The 13,056-nt window shown below is 54.9% G+C and overlaps 2 protein-coding genes across 7 annotated transcripts in view; both read left to right on the forward strand.

Moving 5' to 3' along the window:
- Positions 1-5,279, forward strand: part of SPNS3 (SPNS lysolipid transporter 3, sphingosine-1-phosphate (putative)) — a 73,419-nt gene extending 68,140 nt beyond the window's left edge. For all 5 annotated transcript variants that reach the window (XM_061143158.1, XM_061143161.1, XM_061143159.1 and 2 more), the window contains one exon: positions 5,036-5,279. The gene's annotated coding sequence lies outside the window, so the exon portion shown is untranslated. The remainder of the gene's footprint in view (positions 1-5,035) is intronic.
- A 1,670-nt stretch (positions 5,280-6,949) lies between these two features.
- SPNS2 (SPNS lysolipid transporter 2, sphingosine-1-phosphate) overlaps positions 6,950-13,056 on the forward strand; it is a 37,315-nt gene continuing 31,208 nt past the window's right edge. Inside the window, exon 1 of one of the 2 annotated variants that reach the window (XM_061143168.1) lies at positions 6,950-7,334. In XM_061143168.1, the coding sequence (XP_060999151.1) occupies positions 6,965-7,334 (370 nt within the window). In that variant the 5' untranslated portion in view covers positions 6,950-6,964. The remainder of the gene's footprint in view (positions 7,335-13,056) is intronic. The other variant, XM_061143167.1, reaches the window with a different exon arrangement.

Raw genomic sequence — 13,056 nt, forward strand, 5'->3', positions numbered from 1 at the left:
CAGATTCTCCAGCTCTATTTAAGAGGTGTGTTGCATGTGGTTTTTCTAACCTGTTAGTCACTCAGTTGTGTCCAACTCTTTGCGACGCCATGGACTGTAGCCTGCCAGGCTCCCCTTGTCCATGGGATTCTCCAGGCAAGGATACTGGCGTGGGTAGCCATTCCCTTCTCCAGGGTATCTTCCTGACCCAGAGATACACCTCATGATTTCTCATGGACTGGGTCCACAGAAGCCAGCTCTAGGGTCTGAATCTTCTCCCTGCAGTCCTGGGAGGACCCCTGTGAGACTCAGCTCCCAGGAAATGGGCAAGGGCTTCCTGAGAGTCATCGGCTGCCACCTCCCCAGCTTGAGTCCAGGGGCTGGGGAGAAAGATCAGTAATCTCATTTATGGCAGTTCCAGAAACACGTTGGTACCAATGAGTGCCCATCTAGGTTGTGGGCAGTGACTCCAACCCTGCTCTTGGACCTCACAGCCCCAGAAGGAACAGGAAAACACTTAGCTGGGCCAAGTGAGGACCACTTACAGACAGAAGAAGGGGTTCCATCCTTCAGAAGTTGTGAGAAGTTGACCTAGGAGCTGGTAAATAGCCAGAGAAGGTATGGGGAAGGGAATCCCTGGAGGAGGGAATAGGCAGAGGCACAGGGGCTGAGGCAGAAGGTATGTGGTGAGTCATGGAGAGGTGTGGTGTGGTCAGAAAGGAGGGGGTGTGTGTGTTTTGAAGTGGGGGAGAGGAGGCAGGAGAGACTGGCTGGGACCAGAGGGCTCAGGTGCCAGTTGAGGAGCTGGAGCTTGGAGCCTGTAATCAGGGTAGTCCCTTCTGACTCAAGCGCTTTCTGGAGTTTAGGTTGCCAGGCAGGGCAGGGTGGTGCTTTCTGGGACTGAGCTAGACAGAATGCCCCGCCAGGAGTTTATAGGATGTTATCATCCTAAGAGTTTTGACGCAGGGCAGGAGCGCCGGGGTGGCGGACTCTGGGAGGGGGAGAGAGTATCTGTTCTGTAAGCAACCCAACCCTAGCTGTATTCAGCTCCCAGCCCCTGCCTCAGTGGGGCTGGTCACTCAGACCTCGCTGCGCTGAGGTCCTAGCTGTAGATCTTTGAGAGCCTGGCCACTCAGGCTCGGCAGGAGGAATGGTCAGTAGAACACACCTTTCTGGCCGAAAGGGCACTTGCTGGGTGACCCTAGTCTCTGATACTCTGGACTCACTCGTTGGGAATGTTGATGGGAGAAGTCGCTGCTGAGCAGGACGAGGCCCTCAGACCTGACCTGCTCACATTGTGTGTTAATTGTGCTTCCTGGACACACATCGCATTCCAGCTCCCCAGGTGTCATTCCTGGTATGCAGGTGTGCCTGTCAGTGTGCATGCGCCTGTATCTGCTCATTTCTGTGTCGGAGCATGGAGCAGGTATTGATAGGGTCTGGATGATAAATCTCTTCTTCCACCCTGACCTCAGGCTTGGAGGGTTGAGCACACACATTGAGATGATCACCCCAATCCTGGCTTGTTCCCCTGCAACACCAGACATCAGTCAGTTTCATTCTCTGAAGACTCTTATCTCTCCTCCATGCCTAGGTGAGCCTGTGAGCTTGTTGGTTTAATGCAGTCTCTAACAGAGCTGTCAGGAGGCAGTGAGAGGCTGCTGGAGCCAAGCTTTATCCCGTACAGGGAGGTATGGGACTACATCAATTAAGGTTGTAGGGTGGTATGCAACAGAACCCGACTGATAACTTAAGCAAGAAGGGGATTTGTTGAAGCACATCAGGAGCTCACAACATCTATGTGGAGATTCAGGAGCCAGGGCTCTTGGGCCATCTTACTGGGGGACCTTCACCAGAGCTCCAGACAATTTTTTCCTATCCTTTTTCCACCCTACTCAAGATTTAAAGCCCTGAATGGGAGAGTCCAGTTGGATCATTAGCCTATGCCTTGATTTATTTATAGCTCCATTAAGACCAGGAAACCAGGATGCACTTAAGAGCATCAAAATAAAACAATGAAAGAAAAAAGAGACCAAAAAAATATATACAAATACCAGTGACTGTGTCCATTACAGCGATCTTGGGCAGGCCACTGGCCCTCAGATGCAGCCTCTCATGGGACAGGGAAGAGGCCAGACTCAGTGTCCTTCAAGGGATTCTTCATTTCTGAGAGTCCATGATCAAAGGAGATGGAAGCTTCTATAATTCAGAAAGTGTTAAAAATGTTCAAATAACAGAACAGGAACTTCTGTGTTAGTGGGGACTCAGAGCCATCTGTTCTGAGCAGGGGAGAGGCAGAGACAAAGCGTTCTGAGCTGGGGGGTGGAGGGGCTCCAAGTCCCCTGCTTGGCAACAGCAGGAGCAGAGAGGAGCTGTCCTCTCCCTACCCTTGGGTGGTGACCTGTGGAGAAGGTAGTCAAAGGGTGGATGTAAATGGCACATGGAAGCTAATGGAGGGTGGAGTCAAAGAGGGAGAAAATGCCTTTCTCAGAGGGGCCAGGAGAGGAATCTGGCTGGTTTCTGAATCACGAAGAACAACAGATACATGATGCAAATCAGCATGCACTTGCTAAATGTCATTTACTCATTCACTCAACAAACATTCTCTGAGCCACCTCCTCTTCCCTGGACTATGGAGATGAATCAGATAGTGTCTGAACCCTCAAGGTTCACGATCTGTTGTTGGGCTGGTGGAAGGGAGCGGGGGACTGATGTACAAACATAATCAGCACAGTGAGTTTGGTGCGATGGAGGGGTATACAGGGTACTCAAGTAGCCTAGAGGAAACGACAATTTCAATAAGTAGGTCAGGGAGGGCTTCCTGGAGGAAGTCATCTGCGCTAGGTTTTTGAAGGACAAGTGGGAGGACTGAGCTGGGCAGAACCAGACTAAAAAGCCAGGGGAGGGGGTTGCCTAGGTGGAGCTCTCCATGGTCCTGAACCATCATTGGGTTACCAGGACAAGACTTTTGTGTTGAGGGTAGGGGGCAACTAGAGAGGATTGCTCCAAATTCCTGCCACTCTTCTGGGCTCCAGGAAGTATCATAACTGTGAGTGAGTCCAGGGAGCTCCATTTTCAGTATGGATGAGTGTAATTTTGAGAGATGGGCAGTAGGATCTGAGGCTGGAGATTGGCGTGGGTCATGAAGGGTTACTGGAGATCATGTTAAGAAACTTTGATATTTAAAAAAAGAAATTTATTGAAGTATAGTTGATTTACACTGTCATGTTAATTTCTGCTGTACAGAAAAGTGATTCAGTTATATATATATATATACATATATATATATATATATATATATATACTTTTTCATGTTCTTTTCCATTACGGTTTAGCATAAGATATACAGTAGGACCTTGTTGTGTATCCATTCTATATATGATAGTTTGCATCTGCTAATCCCAAACTCCCACTCCATCCCTCTCTCACCCCCTCACCTCCTTGGCAACCACAAGTCTGTTCTCTATATCTGTGCATCTGTTTCTGTTTCATAGATAGGAACTTAGATATTTTTAGTCTTATAGTAGTGGAGAGCCATGGAAAGGTTTTATGCAAGGTAACGATAGGGTTGTATGTGTGACTTAGAAAATTATGGCAAGAAATATGAAGAAAAGACTGGAGGGGAATGTTGGAACAGGTGTTGTTGAGCTTTAAAAGGGTCCAAGTGAGACATGAAAGGTTAGAGCTAAGTCCGTGAACAATGAAGACATTTGAAGATATTAAGAAAAAAGTGGATGGGCCCTAGAAGTGGGAGTTGAAGGAGGAGTCCCAAATGGCTCCTAGCTTTCCTGCTTGGTAACAATGTGTATGCTGCTGCTATTTGTCAGAGATAAATGATGCTGGGTGGGAGCAGGTTGAGGGGAAAGATGACGAGTTCAGTCTTGGATGTGCTGAGTTTAAGGTGCTGGGGGTATCTCGGGAGGAATGTGCAGGAAACTGCATATAGACCTACTGTTTGGAGATGAGGTCACATCTAAAGATGGAGGGTGGGATGTCCTAGGGATGTGGATAATTGTTGAAAGCCCAAGCATGAGTGAGAGGCTGCTGAAGGAGGGTGTGCCACATGAGCAAGGAGGAGACTGAGGCTGAGCACTGGACACACTCCAGTGTAGGGAGACAGGCAGAGAGCTAGCTGGAGCTCCCAGCTAGCAGACTTGGGGGAGCCAGTATTTCTCTGAGTGCGTTCTGCAAAGCCACAGTCATCTTCTAAGATGTTCTGTGGCCTCATACACATGGAGAGATGGCAGCCTATACCTCCCCATGGGAGACTCCCAATGAACACTCTCAGTTTAAAGGCTCTGAAAAGTTCCTCAGTGAGGGAACCGAATTCTCTATGTTTACCTCACCGTTTCCCAAATATACTCACCCTTGGGATATGGACCACTAATGTCCTGTGCCCTATTTGTTTTGAAATTATGGTCTAGCCTTAATGAATATTAGAAGGCCCTTTAGCCATCATTGACTTCAGCCTCCCATTATGTTGATGAGGAAGCTCTGTCCTGGAGAAGCTAAGAGAAGCTACTGCCCCCATTCCCGTGGGGCAGTAGAGGAAACACTGGATTAGAGGGTAGACACACCCTACCCTCAAGGTTTAGTGTGAGCCTCATCATTTACTGGGCTTCCTTGGTGGCTCAGATAGTAAAGAATCTGCCTGCAATGCAGGAGACCCAGGTTCACCCCTGGGTCAGGAAGATCCCCTGGAGAGGGGAATGGCTACCCACTCCAGTATTCTTGCCTGGAGAATCCAATGGACAGAGGAGTCTGGTGGGCTACAGTTCATAGGGTCACAGAGTCAGATGCGACTGTGCAACTTAACACTTTCACTTCATCATTTACTAGGTATGTGACCTTAGGTACAACTTAACACTTTAACTTCATCATTTACTAGGTATGTGACCTTAGGTACATTACTTTTCTTCCTTGGGTGTCTCTTTCTGGTTAAGAGCTAAAACTGCTCCCTGGGCAGGGCTGTGGCTGAAAGGATGAGGAATTTGGGGGAGTGGGAAGGGGACCACAGTGTGGGGCTTAGAGCCATGGTTCTGCCTTCTGCCTACAGTCCCACAGCTGGCCACATCCTCCGGCTGGGCCCTGGCCTGTACCTGGCATCATCACACCATTATGAAGGTCAGTGCCATGGCTCAGTCCCAACCCCACAGAGCTCCTAGGTGTGTTCTTGCCTGTTTGATCACCTGCCATTCTGGGCCACCCAGTGGAACTTCCCGCATCCAGCTTTGCAGGCCTGCACTCAGCAAGCTGGAAAGAGGCAGCACAAGAACTTTCAGAATGAAATGTTTTCCTAACCCTCTCGTCACAGTCATTCATACCCAACACGACGATGCATATTTTTAGTCACTTCGCAGAATTTAAAACACACCTCGAAGGCGCCAAGAAACACCAGCTTGGGGGTTAACTCTGCTCACAAGAGACAGTGGGGTGGACGTGGGGAGGGCTGCCTCATGCTGCATCACCCGTTGCCTATGCCATGACTCACTGTGGCCGACACCTTCACGAGATGCACCTGCCTGTGGATGTGGGATCTGGAGCAGCCTGCGGTGGGAACTGAGCTCCCAGCCCAGGTATTGCACCAACCCCCAGGTCAGGGCCAATTCTGGCACCTGCTAGCTGCACGTCCATGGTGGGGTCTTCTCTGGGCCCTGGAACCTGTATGTGGAACACAGGACATAATTCTGGTTCTCCAGGCTCTGTCTCGTTCTAGCATTCTGTCCTCAGCCCTTTGTACAGGATTTTCTTTTCAATCAAAGCTGCAAACACATGAACGGGGGACGGAGCTTACCAGAACCACAGCACCTCTGAGATAGGTGACAGTGGAGAGTGTAATCCCGGATACAGAAGCTACCCTGCCACTCTCCACAGGGGATGGGGCTCCCTGCTCCCCCCAAGGGAGAACCTGGGGGACTTCCAGACCATCTAAAGCCTGTCCTCCTATCTACCCCCAGAGAGAGAAACTGACACCAGTTAGGATTCTTGTCTAGGGTCATGCCAAACACCAGGGCAGAACTGAGTTAGGGGCCAGCCTCCTGTCTCCCATTCAGGGCTTTGTCATGCGCTGCTGAAGCCTGATGCTTGCGGTTACTGGGCCCTCAGGGGACAAGGCCCCCTTTGAATGCCCTGTTTCCGAGGTGTCCCAGTTGGAGCCCTGTCTCTCCCTGCCATGGGCTGCCTCTCTGTGGGGCATGGGTAGGGTCTCGGTGTGCACACAGGAATGGGTCCAGGGGGAGGCTGGGGGCTGGATCTGAGTTTCCATGGGGAGGTGGGCGACATACCCTTCTGTGTCTGGTGGAGCCCTGGACCAAAACCCCCACCGATCATGCTTCTCTGTTCTTACAGTAGCCCTCCCTGAACTGATTAAATCATGGCGGGTGAGTAGCTGCTGGAGCGGTCACGGGCTCTCCCACCCGCGCTCCTGACTTAACCATCCGAGACCCTCTCTCCAAGATGTCCACATGCCCTGAGCTCCAGCCCCCCAACTGTCGCCCAGACTCTCCGCTGCGGTAGGGGGTGGAGAGGGAGGGCACTGAGTGGGTGCCAGGGAGTCCTACTTCCCGCACGCGGCTCCTAGCTCCGTGGTTCCCCACAAACCCCCTCCAGGTCCTCGCCAGCCTCGGCGGCCGCGCGGCTCCGGCGTGACTGCGCCCCCGTCGGGCGGGAGGGGCTCTGCGGCCCGGCCCCCTCTCCGCCCCCCCGGGGCAGCACGTGTGGGGCGGGGCTGTGGTCTGAACCCGGGGCTGATTGGGCAAGGGCCTGGTGGGCGGGGCCGGACCGCAGCTGTCAGAGCGGCGGCGGCGGCGACCGCGGCGCATCGGGCTGAAACGGTGGCAGCGCCGCAGCCGGGGCCGGAGCGCAGGAGCCGACGGGGCCCGGCCGGGATGGTGCAGCGGCGGCTCCTCGGCGCACACACGCACTGAGTGGGCCCAAGCTGGGCCCCGTGGCCCCCGCGCCCCCCGCCGCCCCGATCCCGGCCGGCATGATGTGCCTGGAATGCGCCTCGGCGGCGGCGGGCGGCGCGGAGGAGGAGGAGGCGGACGCGGAGCGGCGGCGCCGGCGCCGGGGGGCGCAGCGAGGGGCCGGCGGTGGCGGTTGCTGCGGGGCGCGGGCAGCGGGCGCCGCGGGAGTCGCGACCGCCGACGATGAGGTGCAGACGCTGTCGGGCAGCGTGAGACGGGCCCCTTCCGGACCCCCCAGCACCCCCAGCACTCCCGGCTGCGCAGCGGCTGCCAAGGGCCCGGGCGCGCAGCAGCCCAAACCAGCCAGCTTGGGCCGCGGGCGGGGGGCAGCCGCCGCCATCCTCAGCTTGGGCAACGTGCTCAACTACCTGGACAGGTACACCGTAGCAGGTGAGCGAGTGCCCCACCCAGTCCGAGAACCAGGACCCTCTGCCTCGAGGTACCCCGGCGCAGGCCCCCTATATCCAAGCCTTTCGTGGGGTCCCTAAGGGCCTTCGCCTCAGGTACCACTGGGCAAGTGATGCCCCCAAGACCTACTGGTCCAATCCTGGGACCGCCCCCGCACCCCCCGGGCCAAGGGTAGGGGGAGTCCCCACCCCTGGAGTAGCCGGCGCGTCCTCGCCAGCCCTTGACGTCCCATCCGTTGTCCTCTTCGGCGAGAGTCTCCTTTGCGTCTCTCTGCGTTCTGGCCTTCGCGACCCCTCCCGCCCCTGCCTCAGGTTCCCGGGCCTCTCCTCCCCTCCCCCCAGCCCAGGCGGTCTGTCCGTCCGTAGCCGGTCAGTTCCTTCCTTCCTCCGCCGCCTCCACTCCCCTGCGTGCGTGCCGCGAGTGCGCGCGCCCCTTGCGGGTGTGCGCCAGAGGAGACCAAGTGTGTGCTCGGGGGCGGCGCGGATGTGTGTGTGAGCGTGTGAGCGCGTGGCTGACAAAGGCTTGGGGCTGCGGGGAGTGGAGGGAGGGGCGGGGCGGGTCCGCGGCGCCTGGGGACCCAGGATGCGGTTTGCAGCTGGCCCTGGCTAGAGGCCTGAAGACGCTTCCCCCTCTTCTCTGTCGCTTGGGGCCTGGGGTAGGGCGCAGGCCACTGGGGCAGGAGAGGGACTGCCTAGTCCTCTGTGAGCGTCTCCGGCAGCCAGCCTTCTCAGGGAGTGGGTAGGGGTCGATAGAACAACTGAGTTCTCACCCCGAATCTGCCCCTCTGTGCTTGGTGTGTGACCTTGGGCCGGTCTGAGCTGGTGTTTAGGTCTCTTCCCCCGTTTGTGAGGTGGTTGATCCTCAGACCCTCTGGGGATGAACGAGCGTTCTGGGAATTCTAGTCTGCTGGCTCCCCTCCCCCAGTTCTCAGGGATCTGTGAGCAGGGACTTTTCCCTAAATTGAGCTGCTCCTGGGTGGGAATAGTGCAGCCTTTAGAGAAAAGGACTTGGGCCAGACTTGCATGTGGGGGCTCTCTGCCATAGGAGACTAGTGACTGGATACCTGACATCCTGGCCAACTGGCCCCAGAACCTGCCTAACCACAGCTTAGTAAAATCTGCAACTACAAAAAAGAAAAAAAAAAAAAAAAAACAGAGAGGGAGAAATTTTGGACAGACCCTACAGAGAACTTTGTGCCCATGACAAGAGGCGAATCCTGGCCTAAACCATAAAACATAATGCCACCTGGATCCCCTTTCCCAGGACTCAGTCTCCCTGTCTGTTAAATGGGGTTTTGTGTCAAGTGGAAGGGAGAACTCTGCTGGGAGAGCAGAGACTTCTGCCTTCCCCGACTCCCACTTTCAAAATCTTCTATCTCTCTGTTCCTCTCTGTGGGGAGTTGAAAGGGGGTACCCCTGGCACCCATTTCTGGGGCGAGTTGTCCCCAGGGGACTGTTACTTTGGTCTGGTGAGCTGGAGTACTCAGCACCATCCCAGCACACCAGCCCATCTCATGCGTGTGCCATCCTGCCTGGGACTTGGGCGCTTAGGTGCCACCCTAAAGTGGGGAGAAGTCAGAGAACACAGGTGGGGGGGGTGGACCTGTGGTTAGTGTAACATCACCTTCTGTCCACAGATGAGCAAGCCAAGGCCTTTGTCCACAAGGGCTCAGAGGGGGCACAACAAAGCTGGCATCTAAATCCACCTACCTGGTTCCCACCCTCTCAGCTGGGCAATGAATGGCCTGCTTCTGGCTCTGTCACACCAACTTGTCTTTTCAGGCCCCAGACCACCACCCCACCCTGACCCACACTCTGACATTCTTAGGGAAACCGACTCTGCTTAGTGGCCGAGGTGGGAGGGTGGGATCAAGGAGGGCTGGTACTTATCTGCCCCCAACCCCACGGGGGTCCCAGAGTCAGAATGGGAGAATAAGATAGGAAATTTTTGGTGAATTGGTAACAGGGGGTGGAGCAGTAGGGAGGAAGGTCCGGAAAGCTCTGTGCAAACACTGCCTGAGCTGTGCATCCCCTTCTGTCCCGCCAGGGCTGGGAGCTCCTGCTCCACCCCGCCCCCAGCACACAGCGCACACAGATTTCCTCTCCGGATAAGCCTGGCTCCCTCCCTCTCTCTTTACTGTCGATTCTCCTACCACCACCCCCTTGTTGCCAAGTTCAGTTTTCAGGAAGATTTACTGTCTCTATGGCAACTACTATGGCTTCATGTGTCTTAGGAGGCGGGGGGCGGTTTGGGGGGATTGCAGGGGAATGGTCATCTCAGGCTTCAGTCCACCTGTTGCTGACTGTCCAGCTGGGACAGATGAGGCGATGCTGACAGTCCATGGCCCAGTCATCTTGGATGTTTGCACCCACCTGATCCCTGAGAACCTCACCATCTGGCCCTGGCTCCCCCATCAAAAAAAAAAAAAAAAAAAAATGGGGAGAGTTCCCACTCTCTTCCTTTCAGTTTGTCCTGTGCATTTCTGTTTTCATGGTATAGACCAGCTTGGTCCAAAAGAGATATAAGGCAAACCATGAATATAATTTAACATGTTCTAGGAGCCACATTTATAAAAGTAAAAAGAATAGGTGAAACGAATGAACAACATTTTATTCCACTCACTCTATCCAACATCATCAACATAGAAGCTCTTGATGGGATAGTTTGCCTACTTTTCATACTTAGTTTCAAAACTCAGTGTATTTTGCATTTACAGCACATGTCAGTTTAGACTAGCTGTATTTCAGCTACCCAATAGTCATAGTAGCTAGGGGCCACCACGATGGATAATGAAGGTCTAGAGTCTTTGATGCCAGAGTTCATGTCCAGGCTTTTCGAATTCCCAGCTGTGTGACCTTGAGGATGTCGCCTGGGCCTTCCGGGTGATCACTTCCTTTCTTCTACCTCCCTGGGTTGTGGTGTAACTGAGAATGTCTCTTATGCTGGTGACAAGGCCAGACTCCTAGGACATCTTCACTTTTCCCTGCTTTTCCTTGGCTCTGCCCAAGCTGTGCCCTGGTCATTGTGCCTTCCTGTTTCTCGCTTTCTCACAGTTCCTTTTAAGATTCCTGGGCAAATCCCCGCCTTCTTCACAAGGGCTGTTCTCCATCCTGGGAACTCCAGTAGGTTCTGCCTCCATCCTAGCATTCCCAGCGCCACCGCCACCGGGTGATCCAGCTAATTACGGCTTCTCCTCCTCCTCCTCCCCATGAGAACCCCCTGAGGGCAGCAGGCCTCAGAAGCAGGTGAGAAGGGCAAGGCTCCCACTCTGGCTTTTCTTCGCTTCAGCTGGATGGAACTGAAGTAGCCCAGAAACCATCTCTTAACCCTGCCCTCCACCTCCCTGGGTGGATGGGGACGCGGATGCTGGGAGAGAGCTGGCATTTATCCAAGGTCACATGGTAGGGCAGAGCAGGATCAGGACCCTCCAGTGTGGTCTTCTCTCCAGGGCAGCACAGAGCATGCCCCCCTGCTTCTGACCTGGGAAACTGGAGACTCCGCCGGCCAGGGTGGAAGCCCTCCGGGCAGATGAATTTCAGCTCAGTTTAACAGCAGCAGTTTGAGCTTCCCTCGGGCACACGGTTCTCGGCTCCCGCTCCCAAGGCCCCTGCCAGCCTGGCAGCCACTCACTGTCCATTCTGAGCCCACTTGTGGCTGCCAGGTCAGGAGAAGGGGTGGACCTTCTCACTTGAGGGTCCTGAGTCTCACCTTACCAGCGCAGCACCATGGTGCCTGAGAAGCCTGTGCCCCCGGGCTTCCATTCTTCCATCTGTAGAAGAGAAGCAAGGCTGAGAGTGTAGGAGGCAGCATTCTTTTCCTGGAATAAGGCCCACCAAGAAGGAGTTGTCATGGCCCTGTTCATGGTTGCTGAATGACTATTTGAGAGCGGAGAATCTCTGGGGGCACCTATTCCCTTCCTGAGACCCAGTTTCCTTCCCTTTGATCCAGCCCCTTGGCAGCCTAGGCACTTGAAATCGGGTGGAGCAGGGGCTGGTGAGGAGGAGAGGCAGAGCCCTGCCCTGGGGGAGTCTTTTCTGCCAAAGAAGCTGAGACCGGTATCCATGGCAACTGCTCGCTAACACAAACCCAGAAGGAGAGAGGAGTACAGGGACCCAGCCTGGAATGCATGCCTGGCAGGGACTGGGGGCTTCCCCCAAACACCTGAGCTGGGTGCGGGAAGGGCCGCCAAGCATGGGCTCTTGTCTCTTTCTTTTTTTTCTGTCTGCTTGGTTGACACTTGGGGAAACGGAGGCTCCAGGCCTTTTGCAGTGTCACCTGAGTGTGTAGAAGCCAGGTCAGTCCCCATGCTTGGTGGCTATCTCTGTGGATGAGGATTATCAACGCCACTCCCGCCCCGCCCCCTCAGGTGTCTTTGTTTGACCCCTTGAGTGGCCCTGCCTTGGTCACTGCCACGTCAGCACTATGTAAGGTCTGCAGGGCGGGGTGCAGGCCACATTCCAGAATGCCCGTCTGGCAGGTCAGTGTCCGGGTGCACCGCTGGGCCGGCCTGGAATGCCAGCACCCCAGGGACTAACCACTAGCAGCCCATTTTCAAGCTCCTTTTTCCTCCTTAGGCACCTTCTGGTTGGATCTGCTGGCATCTCCTCTGTGCCATAGACCTGTCAGAGAAGTGCCTTGAAACTCACTCCCTTGGTTTGGGACTCAGGGCCAGTGACCGGCCCAGCTTGTGCCTTTGTTTCCCCTTTGTGAATGGGGCAGGAAGGCTGCAGGGTATAGCCTGGTCCTAGAGGGAGGTGGCGGGGCAGAGCTGCTCAGAGAGGAGTTTCGAGTCCCTGTCAGGGAAGGGACTTTTGTTTCTGCCTGGGTGTGAAGTGAAGTTGCTCAGCCGTGTCCGACCCTTTGTGATCCCGTGGACTATATCCGACTCTGCGATCTCGTGGACTATAGTCTACCAGGCTCCTCCGTCCATGGAATTTTCCAGGCAAGAGTAGTGGAGTGGGTTGCCATCTCCTTCTCCAGGGGATCTTCCTGACCCAGGGATCGAACACAAGTCTCCTGCACTGCAGGCAGACACTTTACCCTCTGAGCCACCAGGGAGACCCTGGGGGTGGGGGCCTGAAATCCTGAGGGTCGATGAGCGCACAGGAGGCAAAGAAGACATTGTCTTGATCCCCAGGCTCATGGGGCTGGGCTCCCCATGGGCCCTGACGATCTCTGGGGCTGCTCCTGGCTTTGTCAGGATTGCTGTGTGACCTGAGGCAGATCCTGACCCTCTCTGAGCCCTGAATCCACAATAGAAGATTTTGTTCCTCTTTTTCTGTGGTCAGGATCTTGCTCCCAAGGGTAGTATGGGGCACGTGACTTGGTCTCAGGGACTCTCGCCTGCTAGACTTCGGCTCTGCCTACATCTCCCTTTCCCAAGATAGCCAGGTCTGTTTCCTTGTGGCTGCAGTGGCCAAACTTAGTTTTTGCTGATGGGCCTCAGTAGTACCTCTGCCCTCCTTCCTAGAAGTCTTCCTTATGTCCCCTCCACTCTGTCCCACATCCATCATGGCACCTACCCCTGTTATAGGCCAGCTGTCTCCCTCCAGCCTGAAGGGTTGCTGAGCCTGGTCACCTCTGTGACCCCAGTACATGTGAGGGATGGGCACAGGCTCGGCTCCTGTTGGCCGACTATGTGACAGAATTGAGTTGCCCCAGCCTGGCCTGACCCCAAAGCCCCTCCTTCTGGGCTGATGACCCT

The sequence above is a fragment of the Dama dama genome, chromosome 5, assembly GCF_033118175.1.
Source record: "Dama dama isolate Ldn47 chromosome 5, ASM3311817v1, whole genome shotgun sequence".
In the NCBI taxonomy this organism is placed as follows: domain Eukaryota; kingdom Metazoa; phylum Chordata; class Mammalia; order Artiodactyla; family Cervidae; genus Dama; species Dama dama.